At 36.2% G+C, this 17,563-nt stretch overlaps 1 protein-coding gene across 1 annotated transcript in view; it reads left to right on the top strand.

Annotated features, from left to right (window-relative positions):
- Positions 1-17,563, top strand: part of CFAP47 (cilia and flagella associated protein 47) — a 230,371-nt gene that overhangs the window by 39,450 nt on the left and 173,358 nt on the right. Inside the window, exons 23-27 of the mRNA XM_063304691.1 lie at positions 4,297-4,465; positions 6,078-6,178; positions 7,249-7,408; positions 13,346-13,541; positions 16,839-17,072. Coding sequence (XP_063160761.1) covers positions 4,297-4,465; positions 6,078-6,178; positions 7,249-7,408; positions 13,346-13,541; positions 16,839-17,072 — 860 coding nt within the window. The remainder of the gene's footprint in view (positions 1-4,296; positions 4,466-6,077; positions 6,179-7,248; positions 7,409-13,345; positions 13,542-16,838; positions 17,073-17,563) is intronic.

The raw sequence follows: 17,563 nt of genomic DNA, 5'->3' as shown, positions 1-17,563 counted from the left end.
TCATCAAGCAGGATAGTCGAATTAATTATTGTTTCTTAGAAAATAAATTGAACTGTTGCCTCTTTTTTATCAGTTAGAATCAATTACAACATCACCCTTTTAGGACAATCACCCATGAACTTTCTCAGCCACTCTGTTCATTCTTAAGGAAGTATGTCTTGCTCTCTCTGCCATCTTTCTATCCCTCAGTTGTTCGATGTATATAGTCCTAAATGGGTACTGATTTTTGTTAGATGACAGACAGAGCTCTAAGTCTACCTGATTTTATTTTGCCAATAATAACAATTGTTAGAATAACAATTCTCAAGGTATCGATAAGAGCTGAAGTGGCTGGATAACTTGAGGAGTGAGGCCACTTCACCTCCCTCTCCTGCTGCCACCTTCTTTTTCGATGCCTCATTCTAACGACCGCTCAGGAAGATGCATTTAGGCTGGGGTGGTGGAGATCTGTGTCAGAGTCAAGCCTGCCTCTGATTTGGAAAGTGAATCTTTCAGAGTCAGAGGAGGAATTGGAAACTTGCCGGGCTGAAACTGGGAAAACAAAACTCCAGGATGAGTCAGCAGCGCGGGAAGAGTCCAAGGTGCTGATTGGCCAAGATTTGGGGGAGAATTTGAATCCACCAATCAGTGTGCGCCAATGACGGGCTGAAAAGTGTGCGAAGGAAAAGGCAGCCTGATTGGCTGCAGGAGGGTCCAAGCGCGCCAAGGATTGGGATAAAAGGCAGCCGTGCAAAGAGCAAGCTGCTGGAGACAACCAATCCTCCAAGCCTCCAGCATTCATGGAAGAGTCCTTACCTGCATCAGAGACAGCGTCTGTGGCTGATGAGGAATCAGTGCCTACGCTCCACTCTGAAGAGGACTTGAATCCTGCAGCTGCCATCGAGGATCCTTTGCTTGCCAAGCCCAGCGGTTTTGCTTCCAGTCTTTAACCCTGCAATCTTCCCAGTGGCTTCTTCATGCCTTGAAAGTCCAGCACTGCCACGTGCCTTCGGTTTCAGCCAGCCGTTCTTTGTGTGCTCAGTCGTGTCCAGGGGTTTCACTTCTATCTTGTTCAGGATCTGGTTTCCAGCCCAGTCTGGGGCTTCCAGCCGAGTCCAGTCTTGTTCTGAGTTCTCAGCCTTGCTCCAAATCTTCTGTCCAGAGAATCTAGCCTAGTCCAGGGCTTCCAGCCAAGTCCAGTCTTGTTCCGAGTTCCCAACCTTGCTCCAAATCTCCAGTCCAGAGAATCCAGCCTAGTCTGGGGCTTCCAGCCGAGTCCAGTCTTGTTCCAAGTTTGCAGCCTTGTTCCAAGTCTCCAGAGGATCCAGCCTAGTCCGGGGCTTCCAGCCGAATCCAATCTTGTTCCTAGCTTCCAGTTGTGTTCCAAGTCTCCAGTCCAGAGAATTCAGCCTAGTCCAGGGCTTTCAATCAAGTCTAACCTTGCTTCGAGTTCCAGTCTTACTTCATTTTCAACCCAGTTCAGAGTCTCTAGGCAAGTCCTGCCTTGTTCCCAGTTCCTAATTCTGCTTCGAAATTCCAGTTGCTGCTTCCAGTCCAGCGTAAGTGTTCAGCTACCCAGTGCTCCAGTTCTGGAGCAGCTCCAGTATGGTTCGAGAACTGTTGTCTTCAGTACTTTGCGTTCCAGTCATCCAGCTTCCCATTCCAGTCAGAAGTCTTGTCCGCTGCCTTGTTGTGTTCCACTTGGGGTTGCTGAACCCTAGTTTCGTATATCAAGGACTTTTTATTGTAAAGAGTTATTTAATAAAGAGTATTTTTGATATTACTCTGCTTGGTTGCATAGTCTGAACAGGACAATCTGAAGCACCAATATTCATCATAAATAAAATCTGAGAAGTCTGAGAATTATTTATTACATTAATCAGTTAATTTGCCAGCTAGTTAGAACAGTGCAGTCCTTCATGGACTCCTGACACAATTGCTCTCTGTAAGGATGGAGCACACAGTCTGGGAATGATGGTACTACATGCTAATCACAGCAGGAAGGTGGTTGGTGGTGGCATGGTGGTGACTCAGAACTCTCATGGTTCTTCTGCGAGGGCTAGATTGAGCAAGATCTGAAATGAAGAACCAGAGACCAGAATGTCCTGTTAACAATAATAATTCATAAGTATAAACTGCTGTTCTTGCTCAAAAAGGAAGCGCTGCTAGCCCATTACAACACATGGGCAATAGAAAGAGATCTGAGACTTGGAACTGCTCTATATGGTGTGAATCTTACTGTTTATAGTTACTGATTTTCTTCATACTAATGGCTTTTCTAGCATCTAATAAAACTGTCTGATCAAGAGCTGTACCCTTGATTCTCTCCTGCTTGGGAGTCATCTCCTTTCAGTATTGGAATGGATGAAGTCAGGTACCTATGTTCGCTCCTGAATACAAAAGTTTAACAGTTTTGCTTTAAGGAAGGATTTCTTTATAGCTGAAGTACAGTCTCTAACTTTTAACTAAAAATGCAAATATAGTAATAATATCTCATTATTTAAATTGCCTACTGAAGACAGATAATCCCATTAAAGAAAAAGAGGGTTGCATGCAGCTCTTATTTTTCTAATGGCATTATTTAATTCTATACTGATATTTAGTTCCTCACAGTTAGCAAAAACACATTTAATTTTCTCATTGACTAAAACAGCTGCATATCAGAATTACCTTCCATTTCCTGTTATTTTTTTATCTGGCTTCCTTTTTTGCTTTAGGTAAAGATTCTCCAATAGACACTTGCTTAAATTCTACCATCTCATACCATTTGATTATAGAATGACAAAGGTGAACTTGGAGGCTTCATTAGCACTTTAGTCACTCAAGAGACGATTGGATGCTCTCTCATAATTATCCCAACCAATGATTTTGATTTCCTTCCCATCTCTATTGTACATCAGACCCACTATATGCACTTTGGACATTTGCTATAATTGATGGTTGAGTTATTAATGGTGGATATAATTAATGAATTGTTTGGGAGAGTGAGTGAGGGGCTTTTTTTAAAGAAGGAGATTACATCTCTCTTACTGGGGATTCTGCAGTTATAGGGCACTGTTTAGCTTTTCTGTTTTTTCTTTTTTTCTTTTTTTGTTGACAGAATATTTTTATGGATGACACATCTACTTTTTATCCACATCTCATAAGAATGAGATGGATACTTAACCTATATTTCTTTAATTATACTGGCCCTGCTATTGCTATTCAAAACTTTTATCTGAAAGCTGGGGTTGGTGCATGACAGAACAAATTGAAATTAAATATGGATAGGTTATACTTCTCTAACATTAGAGCAGGTTTAAAGTTTCAATATACTGAATTAGTTGCTGCTGTTGGAAAAGCAGGGGCTAGGAGTATGGTGTTTCAGCTGATTTGATGCATTGTCTTCTTTCCTTTGCTAAGATTCAACCCCAAACCATTATTTCAGATTCAGAAGAATAAAACTTTACAAAATTAACTTTTAAAAAAGAATAGCAGCCCAAAGTTCTCTAAGTGGAACAACTGAAAACTGCAGCATTCTTTCTGAGGGGCTCTCCTTAAATATTGTTTGGAAGCTATACTTTGGACAGAGTATGGCAATCCCAGTGAATCTAGTTCAATTGCAATAGCTGCTGATGAGCTTCCAAGTTCCATTTAAAGTGCTGTTAACTTTAATTTCTTTCATTGCATAGAATGATAATTCATGGAGTGCATGTCTGTCTGTCTGTCTGTCTATCCAATCATGTCCAATTCTTGGAGACTGCCTGGCCAAATACTTGCAGTTTTCTTGGCAAGGCTTTTCAGAAGTGGTTTGCCATTGCCTCCTTCCTAGGGCTGAGAGAAAGTGCCTGGCCCAAGGACACCCATCTGGCTTTGTGCCTAAGGTGGGACTACAACTCGCAGTCTCCAGGTTTCCAGCCTAATGCCTTAACCACTACACCAAAGTGGCTCTTTTCTTATTATATTATCCACTTGCTTTTGAGATAATTTTCATAAATCTTCCTCTTAAAATCTTCTGTACAGAGAGTCAGGTTGCAAGGTCTTCGAATATTTGGAGAAATGAATGCCACAAATGTAGTTTTTCACTTTCCTAATAGAATTTCCTTCTAGAACTATACAGACGTTTACAATCTTTTTAATCTTGCTTTGAGGGTGGAGTGGGGAATGGCACATGTTGTATGATTCACTTCATTTCTGTATGAAGTGACTTTTCTTTCTCAGTATTTTGGGAATATGAATTAGCTACTTCCTGAATACAAGGTTTTCTGGCTTCTAGTATTCAAAGATTTGTATTCTGGTTAACACTGAGAAACTTATAACTGTATATTTATCCTTTAGGTGGCAGCATATGACTTTAATCTTCCAATAAAAATTAATGCTGATGAAACTCAATGTTCAACGAAAGCTTCAAAAAAGTTAAGTCCTGCTAGTTCAGCAAAGCATATGGTTGTTCCTCGGCCTCAGTCATTGACTATACCTATTCAAGTATGCAAAGTTCAAGCAACTGGTATGTAAGCCTCAGAGGTAAATATAGATGTGTATATATAGAATATGCTTTAATAATTTTTATGTGTTTGATAAAATGGGCAAATCAGCTCGACAAGAATAGATTTCTAAGTTAAAGTGTTTCTTCTAAGAATTTCTATATTATCTAGATACTTTCTGTCTGGGTTCAGACTTAAGGAGATGTTCTTGTTTACCAGATGGGTATGTACTGGGAGAGAGACACGATAAGCGTGACCCAGTTGATATTTATGGATCTTTCAGGTGGTCATTGACTATGTTATGCATTTAGAGCCCTTCAGAGAGCTTGGAGCAGGGGATACTACTTGTAGCAGTTCCACCCTTATTACTCTAACAGAAGTTGTACTGAGAGATCTACTCAGATCTTTTGGAACTTATTTGTTTATTTTCTATATTATATACTGCTACATTTCACAAGGACTTATGGTGGTGCACAGTAAAATAAAAAATGACAAGATAATAAATCAATAAACCAACTAACATAAACAATAGCCATGAAAATGACAGCCTCTGCAATACAATAAAACAAATAATGATATAGACGTGCAGTGACCAGTTATCAACAACCCCCAAACACCCTGTTTTCCCAGCCTTCCTAAAGTTCAGGAGTGAAGGTGTCATCCAGGTCTTCAATAGAAGAATAGTCTAGAGGGTGGGCATTGTCACCCCAAAGCAGCTCTCCCCTGAATTTCTTATGGGAGAGAAACCATCAGTATATTCATCCCGGATGAATGCATAAGATGGGTAAGATCCCTTTGAAACCAACTGTCCTGCAGGTACCAGAGTACCAAATCATGTTGAGCTTTGTAGGTCAAAACCAGCATTCTTTCTTTCTTTCTTTCTTTCTTTCTTATTTACTTTCTTATTTATTTATTTATTTATTATGCATGCTTCTATGCTTCCTCAGTCAAGAGAAACTAAGCAACTTACTGCAAAACATACAATATATACAGTAAAATGTTATCAAAATGATCAAATGTATCAATAATGGTAATAATAAATACCATTAACATAAATTCAACATAACTCTATTATTGTTCTAAAAACAATACATCTTTTAATACCCAAGCAGACAGTTTTATCCCAATGCATGTACAACTCCCATTCTCACCTCAGTTCCTCAGGGAAACAACAATTATTATTACTGTTATTATTGCTGCTGTTATTATTTGCTTATAAGACAACATGATCTTATGTGTTTTTCTGCTTCAGGTGCCAACTTAATTTGGCAGACCTACGCACTTTGATGTTTGTGTGCATATTTACTGATTTAGTTTGCTAAGTATAATATCTTGAGACCAGCTCTGATAGATCTTCAATTTTATCTCCTCATCACAATATCCTGGAGTTTTCCTTGTATAGTAAGCTTGGGGAAAGATATATCCCATTTTGTTCATATACTGTGTGCATTTCCTGTCATTCCAAATCAACCAAACCTTTGAAATATGGATTCTTCATATGAGTCTTCTTTGATCTGAAGATTTTCCACTTCTAGTCAAAATCACTGATTTTGTCCAGGTTTAATCCATGTGTAGTTTTAATAAGTCTGTCTCCTTGAAGTTAAGATAGTTATCTATGCTTGCTTCTTTCTACAGTGTTACAGCCACCACTGCACATACATCCTTCAGAGCTCATCTTTCAATATAGTGTAAAAAGTATCAACTTGGGTGTTATAAGTGACAGCAGTAATATAAAGGTTGGTATATATTATACGGAAGTGTGGATGCTTCTAATTCTGCCACGTTGTTATTCTGTAGTTCTGTTAATGTCTAGTGGTTTTCAAGCAAGAAAAAGTAACTCAAATGCTGATAATACATTTTTTGCTCACATGATTTCTGCATATCTTCCTTTAGATTCTTTATCTGCTTTTGCTTTATTGCATGATGGCAAAATAAAAACATATCATACATACAAACATACACATATCCATATACACATTAATAATAGTAATACTTTACACCTAAAATAAGTCAAATATATATGATAGAATATATAATACAGGATTAACAACCAAAAAATCCTACTTGCAGGTTTAAAATTTAAACTGAAAGACCTCACTGAAATACACGGCCAAGCTATTAATCAAATTTATAAGCCTTTAGGTCATGCACCCATGTTCCCTCCTCTGGTATGGGCAAAGGTAGAAAAACAGAAGTTTTGTTAACTTCTTTTTTTTTCCTATTAAGCACAGTTTATGGTTGTTTTGAAGTAATGCTAAATAGTGGTCATTTGTAATGGAATGAAATATTTCAATAATCCTCACAGTTGCTATAGAAGTAGGGGAGGCCCAGTGCCTTCTCTTTGGGCACGATTGCTTCAGTGGTGACCTGATCAGTGCTCCTTCAGTAAAAAGTCTGTGCAGCTGAAATCTCTTTTGTCTGGATTTCTGAAACCTTGATTCTGAGTATAGCATTTTTTTCCTATTTATTACATGAGCATCAAATGACTAATCTGTTCATATAGCTGGATTGATTGATCCAGTGTATTTAATTAGGTTCCATTCAAAATTCCTGCAGAAACGAATCTTTTGTATTGGTCACTCTTACATTTCTCATTTTAATTAGTAATCTGAATACTCCACTACAATTCTGCTCAATATTATAACTCTGGTATATTTCAATAGCACTCATAAAATTTGGAGAAAATATGCCTGAAATTTGAAAGAAACATAAACCTTTTGAAGACATGTCTTTTTGGTGTCTATTGTTAATTATTCATAGAGTAGCCCATCTTACATCATGTGGCTTGCCTCATCTTTCTCTGCAGAAACTACATTTGAAAAATATCTCAGAGAAACAGATTACCTGGCGATTTGATCTTAATACTTCAAGCAAAGCAATAGATGATGGTATCTTCAAATTTAGTTTACATACTGGGATTCTCTATCCAGGACAAAGTACAGCTGTTACTATATGCTTCTGCCCATGTAAGAATTTGTTTTCCTGTCTACTCTGTATGTTTAAATCAATTTTGTATATTAAAGATTCCACATTTGAAATGTTTTGTAGATACTTTCCTGTGAAAGGCACAACAGGTTTGCTTATTTCTTTACAGTTGACAAGGTTAGCTATGCTGTTTAAAATAAACACAAATATAAATATTCTTGAATATCTAAAATAGTATACTGTATAGAAATGCATAAAGTAATACATTCCTTGTATATTAACCCTGATACACTAGGGTTTGAGCGGTAGAAAAAAACCTTCTTCTTGAAGATATATTTCCCATGGGTCTTCTATTGTTAATATAACTATTTGAAAGAACAGAAGTTTTTGATAGGAAAGTTTTAAAGAAATTTATCAGTTTTCTTCCTCTTCGTTTAGTTTGAAATGTGACTGCAAATTACCATTGTAGGGATATTATGCCTTGTCTTAAACCATCTCAAACAACATGCAAAGCTTGCTGCACAATTACATAGTATACATTCTAGGTTAGCCTTTTAACTTTTCAATTAGTAAATAATTGTGGTTTCTTTTAAAGATGAAGACCATCAGACTTTTCCTATCAATATTTTGTCTTGCCATAGAAACATGCACTGTCTTCCTCCTGAAAAAGCTGTACAGCAGCTTTCACTTTTGAATATTTATGTGCTGCAGCAATGATTTTAAAACAGTAGAGACTATTGCATTTAATGGCTCATAACTGGAAATATTACGGACAGTGCAGTGCCCTCTGTAACTTAGTTCTCTGTTTTTTTAACTGAAAATCTTGACACTCTTCCAGAAACATTGACTGACTAAGTATCTAAGAAAATCTTAGAAATTTATAATGCATTCTACCTTCTCTGAAGGTGAATGTGTTATGAATCTTCAGTCACCAAGGCTAATTTAATGACCTATTAAAATACATATTGTATTATCTATATACTACTAAAACTCTCATGTCTCTGATACTGTAACCTTTAACTGGGTGAAACTATGCATTGTAGGGCAGAGGTTCCCAACCCCTGGGCTGTGGACCAGTACTGATCTGTGGCCTGTTAGCAACCGGGCCGCACAGCAGGAGGTGAGGGGTCATGAGGGGAGGGCATGTGGTGGAAGCTTGTATTATATGTAAGGAAGGAAGGAGGGAGGGAGGGAAGGAAGAAAGGAAGTAAGAAAAGAGGGAGGAAGGAGGAAAGGAAGGGAGAGAGGGAGCGAGGGAGGATGGAAAGAAGGAAGGGAGGGAGGGAGGGAGGGAAGGAAGAACGGAAGGAAGGAAGAAAGGAAGGAAGCAGGAAAGAAAGGAAGAAGATGAGGGAGGGAAGAAATAGAAGGAAGGAAGGGGGGAGGGTGGATTTTTGATGCTTTCTACCAGCTTCCCATAAGCAAAGTCAGTGGGGAAGCCAGCAGCAAGTCAGAGATCGCTCCCACTCCCACTGGTTTTTTGCCCATGGTCATTCTGTTTATTTGTTTAGGTAAGGAAATATCTTTGAAACGATGACCCAACAGGTCAGGGTTGTCTAGTAGTTACTTACAGAATTCTGATCTTTAGAACTGACACTGTGTGTGCACAATATAAGTACTGAAATGTAAGTATATTCAAAATACATAGAGATACTACAGCTGCAAATTCTTTTCCATACAATAATGGAACTCTTTACAAATGTCAGATGTGAATGAAGATTTTTATGCAGATTTGTATATGATTCATGGAAATATCTCAAACTAATTACCGTATATTCATATAGTGATTAATATAATTAAGCACAAGGAAGTTTTTTAGAAGCTATGTTAAAGAAGCCAGTCAGTTTGGAAAATGAACCAAGTAATGATATTCATATTGAAGCTAGAAACTGATATCTAAACATTCCACTTTTAACTGCTTGAATCATAAATTGACATATTTAATTTTCCAGTTCTAATCTCTTTGAATATTTTTGTTTCATATGTGGAAATCACTTTCTTAATCTGGGGTACATTACTGTTTTTCTACAAGACTGAAAGGCATCAGAGTTCCTGAGTTTGCCGTTAGGGTGATTCCTCTTTTTGTGAATTGTTACAGTTAGAACAAAATTCTTGCCCTTCCACTCTGCAAAGAGATTTTTCATTACCTTAAGCACTGAACAAGATAGCAGAGGATTTTGACAACTTCAGTAGGAAAATTGTGGTTTTGTTATATATTTATCTTCTTTTGAAGATTCAGCAATTTGATAATTTACTAACAAGAGAGTAACACTTTCCATTAAAAGATATAACCCAGTCAAAAGACTTCACTTTAAAAGTCAGATTTCATGTGGTGAGAGTGGTAAGCAGATGTATTTTTTTAAAAAAATGTTTTACATAGGATAGTTGAATTTGGCAGTGAGGTTCATCAAAACACAAGGTAGAGAGAATGATTTGAAAAACTGTTAAGTTTTGAGATACTGTATGCTCAGTTGCTGATTGCAAAGGGTATGTCCTAAGGATTATTGATTACCCATTGTGACTGATTGAATTATTACTTCCAAATGAGTAAAAAGAGGCAAAGACTCTGTAGAAGGGACATAAGGCTGGCTGTTTCTATGGAACGAGCTTACTAAACTAACAAACAAGGACAGCCAACAGGAATTTGGTGATGGTGTTCAAAGAGGAGATCCTCAACATTTTTTTTCCTCTAAGTGAGCAGTGTGCTTGGCTAATATGAGAGGCTGAGATGGGAACAAGAAATAAAAGCATTTCTATGGTGCTTTAAGAAACAGAGGTGAACATAAATGGACATGACAAGGCAATAATGACCTGCAATACTTGTGGTATGTTTTTGTTCTTTCTTGAAAACAATTTGGCATATATTTGCAGACTATACAAGTTTGTAATGGTGCTTGAAGAAAAAATAGGTTTGCAACAGTGAGTGGCCAGATTTCAGCTTTTCAAAAAGATTTATTACACCAAACAACAACAACAAAAAGTCATTACCAAAGGAGTTGATGGAATAAATAACTTTCTACAAGGGGAAAAAAAAACAGGAAAGAAAGCAAGCCCAGTGGATAAGAGTGACAATCAGAAAGAAGGGACATGGAACAGAGGGCTGTTCAAATATTCAGAAGAGCTGCTTAACAAAGCATTTAAAGTTGCCACATCCATGGGAAGGCTCACTTTTTTTGTGTGTGTGCGTGCATGCATGCATGGCAATTTAATTTTTCTGATAGTGGAAATGTTGGTTGTACACAGGCAAAGAGTTGTAGTACTTTGTGAATTTTTAGTGCAAGAACATATTAGCTCATGAAGTAGGCTGTTTCCCAAGGGTGTTGATGAGAATGTGATGGAACAGCTGCCAAGACTAACAGCACTTCTTTCTTATCCAATGCATAGATAAATGAAACCACTAAGAACATATCACTTTGGCCCTTTAAAGAAGCTGAAGAACTTGGGTCTATCTTTTTCCTCCCTGAAATATTAAAGCAACTGAATCCTTTTGGAAAGTTTATGTGACTACATTGAAATTCTGATCACTTAGAGGCCCAACTATCTTGAGTAGCATGGAGGCTGGTAAATTAGCTTTCCTGAATAGAAATGGCGTGGTAATAATCCGGGGTTTATTAATTATTTTGTTACTGGACCCAAGTTGCTTATGGTAAACAACAGTGATATAATGTGGAACAACAAATGATAACCACCTTGATATGTAGTACAAAATAAGATTATCATATTTTAACAAGAATAACAGTTGAGAAAATACAGTATCTTGTCAGATTTGAAAGAACTATGTTGATTGCCATTTTGTTTTTGATCCAACTGAAGATCCTTATGTTGACCTTTAATTCTAGACTGCTTGAGTCTCAAATCATTAAATGTGTGTCTTCATATCTAAAATCATCTATTAATGCTCTTCTTCAGATCCTGGAACAGGTTGTGATTTGAGAGTGGTTGTAAATCTGTCCCCTCAGCCATTAAGGTACTGCTCCTGGAGAGAACCATCCGCTACATACAGTACTCTGTTCTTTAGGCATCAGAAACCTCTTTTAATCTCCCAGGCTTCTTTCTCTTATTCTAATTCCTCCTCCTCCTCCTCCTCCTCCTGATTAAACTTGTAAAATATGAATTGCCATGGAATCTTTTGTGACAAGTTAATCTTTATAAGTGCCAGGGCTACTTTCCCCAAGTAAAGAATCCACAGTGGGTCAGCTGGTAGCCCTGGCACTTATAAAGGCTTCCAGTTGTCCCATTTTGAATTACACAGCTCTGAAAGATGTGAAGTAAAAATTCTGAGGACTACTTCACTGAAATATCTATTAGATGCTATCTGTGCTACTTGGCTACATTTAACACAGCATTTTAATACACTGAAAGTCTTCAAAATTAATTTTGTGCCATCGATAAAGTTAAATTCAACATCTTACAACTAGGGTTACCTTATTTTCTTCTCAAATTTCATCAAAGCCAGCAAATCTAAAGCTTGCTATGTAACAATAACCTGCTAGACAGAAGAGATTCTATAAAGTGATAATAAGTCTGAACACTTTCCCTGCTTACGCTTAAGACTTTCTATTACTTTATGCTGGAAAGGTCAGAATGAAAGGGCTACGGATAAAAAGGAAGATAACATCAAAAGTATAAATGGGACACATTTGCAGAGGTGCTGGCCCCAGGATCTGACTATGTATCAAGATGAATGTAAATGACATAATGATTAAATGAGGTATTCAACAACTCACAAGAAAACTACACTATTTTTTTTTCTTTTTAAATAGCCTACCTGATATTAATGTTCATAATTTGTAGCCTAAAAGTGAACAAAACATGAACTTCTATGACAATTTTCTGTCTAGAATGGAGGCGTTTTTATTTGCCATAGGTCATTATGAACAATTATGTTCAAACCTTTGTCAGTTATAAGTGATTATAAATGATATCCATTGTGCATTAATATATATAAGAAATGCGTGAACATGCATAATATTGGTGATGTTAATATATCTTATATCTTTGTATATTACTATACCTTTATCAATATCTTACAAGAAAATAAGGTATATGTTAGCATATATCACATTTTAAATTGGCCAAATTTGCTCTGGCTGCACAAAAGAATTATGTAAGAATAATGTACATAAGAATTATGTAAACTATAAAATCAATATAATAATGGCATCCTTTGGCATCTTCATAAAAATGAGTGATAATGTAATTTTTAAAAATTTATAAACAAACATTTGGGAGTGGAGTTACAAGTTCTGTTTTCTGTGTACAGTTAATCTGTTTCAGATAACAGGTTCTATACTGTCAGTGCCCTTTCTATTTAAACTGGATTATTTTTCATTCTGTTATATAGAGAGCAACACCATGGAAAGTGTTTAGGATATATTAAGGGAACATTACTGGCAAAATGTCATTGCATTATCAGATATGTACAATTTGAGCAACATTAGATGTGTTTGCATTCGAAAATTAACTATATAGATGCTTCATAGCTGGATTAATAATCTGACCTAGTTAGTGAAGAGATGAAAGGCAAAGGAATATTAAAGAACAGCAGAAATACTACTTAGGTGCTACTGACCAAATAGGATGTAGCTGCTTCTAACTTAGGTTTTCACCTGAGAATCATTGTATCTCAATCAAACCCATAAACAGAGGAACTGTTCTTTGTAATGTGCACAAAAGTGTTGTTGCTATAACGGCTACTATGTTTGTTGTGGAAGATGGGAGGTAACTTGGAAGACCAAACCCCAACTTGGTTATTGGATTTCATACGTTGCTGGATTTTATCATTAATATATTCACAGCTATTCATACATTACCTTTTAAAATATTTTTCTAGAAAAAAATGGTTAAAACTGATCAGAAATTCCAGTCCTATATTATATCCTCATGTTTTGGTTTAGTAATATGTTCCTTTTTATAAAACCAATTTGGTCTGTTCTACAAAGAAATATATACATTGTCAATTGCATTTTTTTCTTCAGATTGTCCTGGAATATACACAGCTCAGCTGCCTGTATTTTTAAATGATGAGATACCTGTTTATAGAACAATCACTTTATCTGGAACAGTGAAATCACAGAAAATCACCTTTGAACCCCGACTTTTGATACTGACTCCTGTTCCTCTCAATGTTAAAACAGGAGCAGATGTCTGTATAATTCCCCAGGATTATTTAAGGTAATTTACAATTCAAATTTTAGCTTCTTCATTAAGTGTGATTGTTTATTGTCTGTATCATTTCAGATGGTGAATCTATGCAGTTGATAATAGAAACAACAGCAATAATTGCAACAAGTAATGAATTTCAACTACTTTACACCTTTTCTCATCAACCTACAAAACATATCTATTATAAATCTTAGATTATTTATATTTATTATATATTAATCTGCAAGTGAATTATCCTTTGTATTACTATATCACACAGATTAGGTACTAGGATGCCATATAGTGTAATTTTTTAACATAATGGTTGGGTCAGGTATTCTTTGTTACTTTTAGCACTAACCATTGATAGATAATCTTTGTTACGTCAGTGTTGAGCAAATTAAACAACTGACTGCATAAAAAGAATAAAAGAACAAAGTGCAGGAAGCCATGACATAGGAAACCATATCTTGGTTGTATATATTGTTTGTGTTGTCAATCAAATTCATCTTGTTCTGTTCTTTTTTAGTTTGTTATTTATCTTACATTTTTTATTTTGTTTCTTACATTGTGAGCTGCTTGAAGTTGTTCTGGAGTTGGGTGAAACTAAATCAATCAATCAAATAAATAAATAAATGGAGAGGACAATAATAAAAATGCCTTCAAGTCTAAAACATTTCTTAGATATTAACACGAATGCATATGACCTTTAGTACAGTATAGTAGAGAGCCAGTTTGGTGTAGTGGTTAAGGGATCAGGCTAGAAACTGGGAGACTGTGAGTTCTAGTCCCACCTTAGGCACAAAGCCAGCTGGGTAACGCTGGGCCAGTCACACACTCTCAGCCCTAGGAAGCAGGCAGTGGCAAACCACTCCTGAAATCTTGCCAAGAAAACTGCAGGGACTTGTCCAGGAAGTTGGCAGCAGTCAACACTAACTTGAAGGCATGAAAAAACAAAATAAATCCAAAACAGCACAGTAAGTACAGATAACAGGATATTAAAAGTGATAAAAACAATACTGAATTAATAAAAGTAGTTTAAGAGTAAAATGCTGAAATTCTACTTTCTAAAAATTAGACTATTGAGTGAAATTGTGTGTATGTAAATGTGTATAAGTAAAATCATATATTGATCAGTGATATCTGTGACAGGAGAAAAAACTCAGACACAATGTAAGAAACTTGGAAGAACAAAATATAATTGTACATGGCTGCTGAGAGAAATTTTACAAATCTCCTGGTGGTGTTAGGGTTCTGTTATGACAGCAAGGAACAAATGAGATTGTTCTCAAGGTAAAAAGTTTTGTTTGCAAGTGAAAGTATAAGGGTAGAGTGTAAGTTACTGTAAAAGGGGCATCAAAGGAGTATGTGGGCTAAGATCTCAGGTTCCTCCAGAGTACAGGGAAAATTCTGATCTGCAAAAAAGGAATATTGTTATATCTTCCTTCCAATAATGCAAAGGGCAAGACATTAAGGTGGGCTAAAGAGAAAGTTCTGCAGTGTGATGGGCAGGTGATACTGACTAAATAGTTCAGGCCTCCTGCTTATATACTGCCAGTTATAGTGGCCACTAACTTTTGGTATAACCAAAGCTTCAGCACAGTATTGACATGCTTAATGCTTTTTTAGGGAATAGCTAGGTATAGCCAGAAGGACATTAGGTGTGTCAAAACTCCTTTTGAAGAATCCATAGGTCTGTTATTGTCTTGTATAAGTTGCATCAGGTGCACACTAGAATGAATCCTCAGCTTCTACAAATTGCCCTTCCACTCTACCACCAGCACACACAGGCAACCCCAAACCCATATAAAGCTTATTTCATAAGATATAAAGAAAGTGATTAAGTAGGCATCTTACAAATGCTATGGCATCTTCAAAACTTGTGAGTAATTGTTTGGGCTTTAGTGAATGATAGTGTCCCCAAATGACATTTTGGAAACAATAATTACCTTCTTGGGTCAATGAAGCAAAGAAACATCTGTTAGGGAATTCTAGGCTGTCCAATACAACACTTTTTGTTAAGCTTGTTCCTTTTCTGACTCCTTTGTAAGAAGTATTATTGATGTGATTGAAACACATGGTTGAGGTTTGGCTTCTCTTAATACAATTTCCATTTTTTCTTATTTTACTTCGCCACATTGTTAATTATTTTCTACTAAGCATTGTCAGTTGTCTTTATTTGAAATTTCATAATGCTTAAAGGAATGATTTAGCAGTACGTACAGTATATTATTAGTGTCTTAGTATTTTCCTTAAATACAGATAAATAACTATATTAACATCTGTGACAGACTGCTCAGTGCCATTCCTAACTTCTATTTCAATCACAGTACTGAATCTATTTGCTTTCCTTGGAAACCCAAGGAAAATGACCTGGGTTACTTATATTCACTAAATTACACTGATTTATTTATCAGATTTAGATGCCACCTGATTCCAGAACATCTCTAGGTGGCTTACCCCCCAAAATAGAAAACAATGAAAGAAGAAAATGCTATGTGTCTGGACAAACACACTCTCTATAACATAAAATGCAACCATCAGAGAGAACAGCCGAGTTTTTAAAGGCACTCAGAATATCATCACAATGGAAACCAAATGGATCCCTAGTAGTGGTGGGGATGTTCCATAGGGCAGGAACCTTGACAGAGGAGGCACACTTCCTGTGTCTCGATGGATGGCATTGTTTGATTGAGGGGAACCCAGAGTGATCCAATTCTGCCTAATTTTACTTGGAGGGGTAGAAACCATGGGAGATAGGTGATCCTTCCAATAACTGGCCCTATATATTTCATTTCTGTTTCTATATATTTAGGCCAATTACTTTATTTCTTAGATGTTGGAACAGAAGGGATTCAAAGAATGATTCGCTCATTTTGCATGTTTTTTTGGACTTTGAACCTAAGTTTCTTAAAGCATGTGGAATTGCACCATTCAATAAGGAGGAAAACAAGCCCATTGAATATAATTCAAGACCTTGACCACATCAAAAGTTGTTCTTTGGGCCAAACATTGAATAGATTTCCAAACTAATTTAAGTAATTGGCATTTGGACCCAACAAAAGAAAATTAGCTTATTTTTTTATTGCACCATGTAGGCTATTTCATTTTATATTTTACTGCTTAGGAAGTTAGAAATATGAAAGTATAATTAAAAATGCATAATGTTAAATATAACCTTCAGTAACTTTCCTTTAGATCTAGCTATTTTAACAGAGCATCCTTGGTTGATAACTTACATTTTACTGTGTGTCTTTCCTCTGAAAACTACTATTTTAAAGTCCTGTTATTTTGAAATTTCATGTCTTACTGCCTTGGTTTTAACAGGCCATCAGTTTTACAAGTTGAAATTCCAGAACTTGACTCTGGAGATTATGATGGTGGTGGTGGTACCAGTGCTGAACAGACTCATCCCTTAACTGTGGATTTTCCAGATGGCAATAAGATTGAAATAACACCAGAAGGAAACAGTATTGGGTTCAGCTGCCATGTCAATTTCATTTCTTCAAAGCCATTGTCTTTTTTGAAGAATCTATTTTTTGTTGATGAAGAAAGAAACAGGTAGCTAGAATATGGCTTTTTAGATACTGAAGTAACTTAAGACATTGACAGGCCTCAACATATTTTTACCTATTTCTATATGATATTACATGCATAATTTGAAATGTTTTATGTACCCATATATTATTGCTAAGATACTAACAATTATTGGCTAGTATAAAAGAAATAGTATAATAGTACTTTCTTTAGAAGATTGTCAGCATTTACCATCTTCCATGGATTCTGTGTTCAAAAGTTAGTGTATAGAAAGAAATATATGAGGGGAATTGTTCATTCTCTTCTGTGATATAACAGGCCTGAGTCAGAATGAACTGGCAATAGTGGCCTAGATACAAACTCCATTTGAGCTTTCAATTGAATGATTAGTGTAATAAAACTTTACCATTAGGGATATCCAGGATCAAAAAGTAAATACAAGATTGTCAAGATTTGTCACTGTTACTGGTATGCATAAATTGAACTGTAGTTGTAGTTGTTAGTGCAAGGAAATC

The sequence above is a fragment of the Candoia aspera genome, chromosome 5, assembly GCF_035149785.1.
Source record: "Candoia aspera isolate rCanAsp1 chromosome 5, rCanAsp1.hap2, whole genome shotgun sequence".
Lineage (NCBI taxonomy): Eukaryota > Metazoa > Chordata > Lepidosauria > Squamata > Boidae > Candoia > Candoia aspera.
This window is presented reverse-complemented; position numbering and strand designations above follow the sequence as displayed.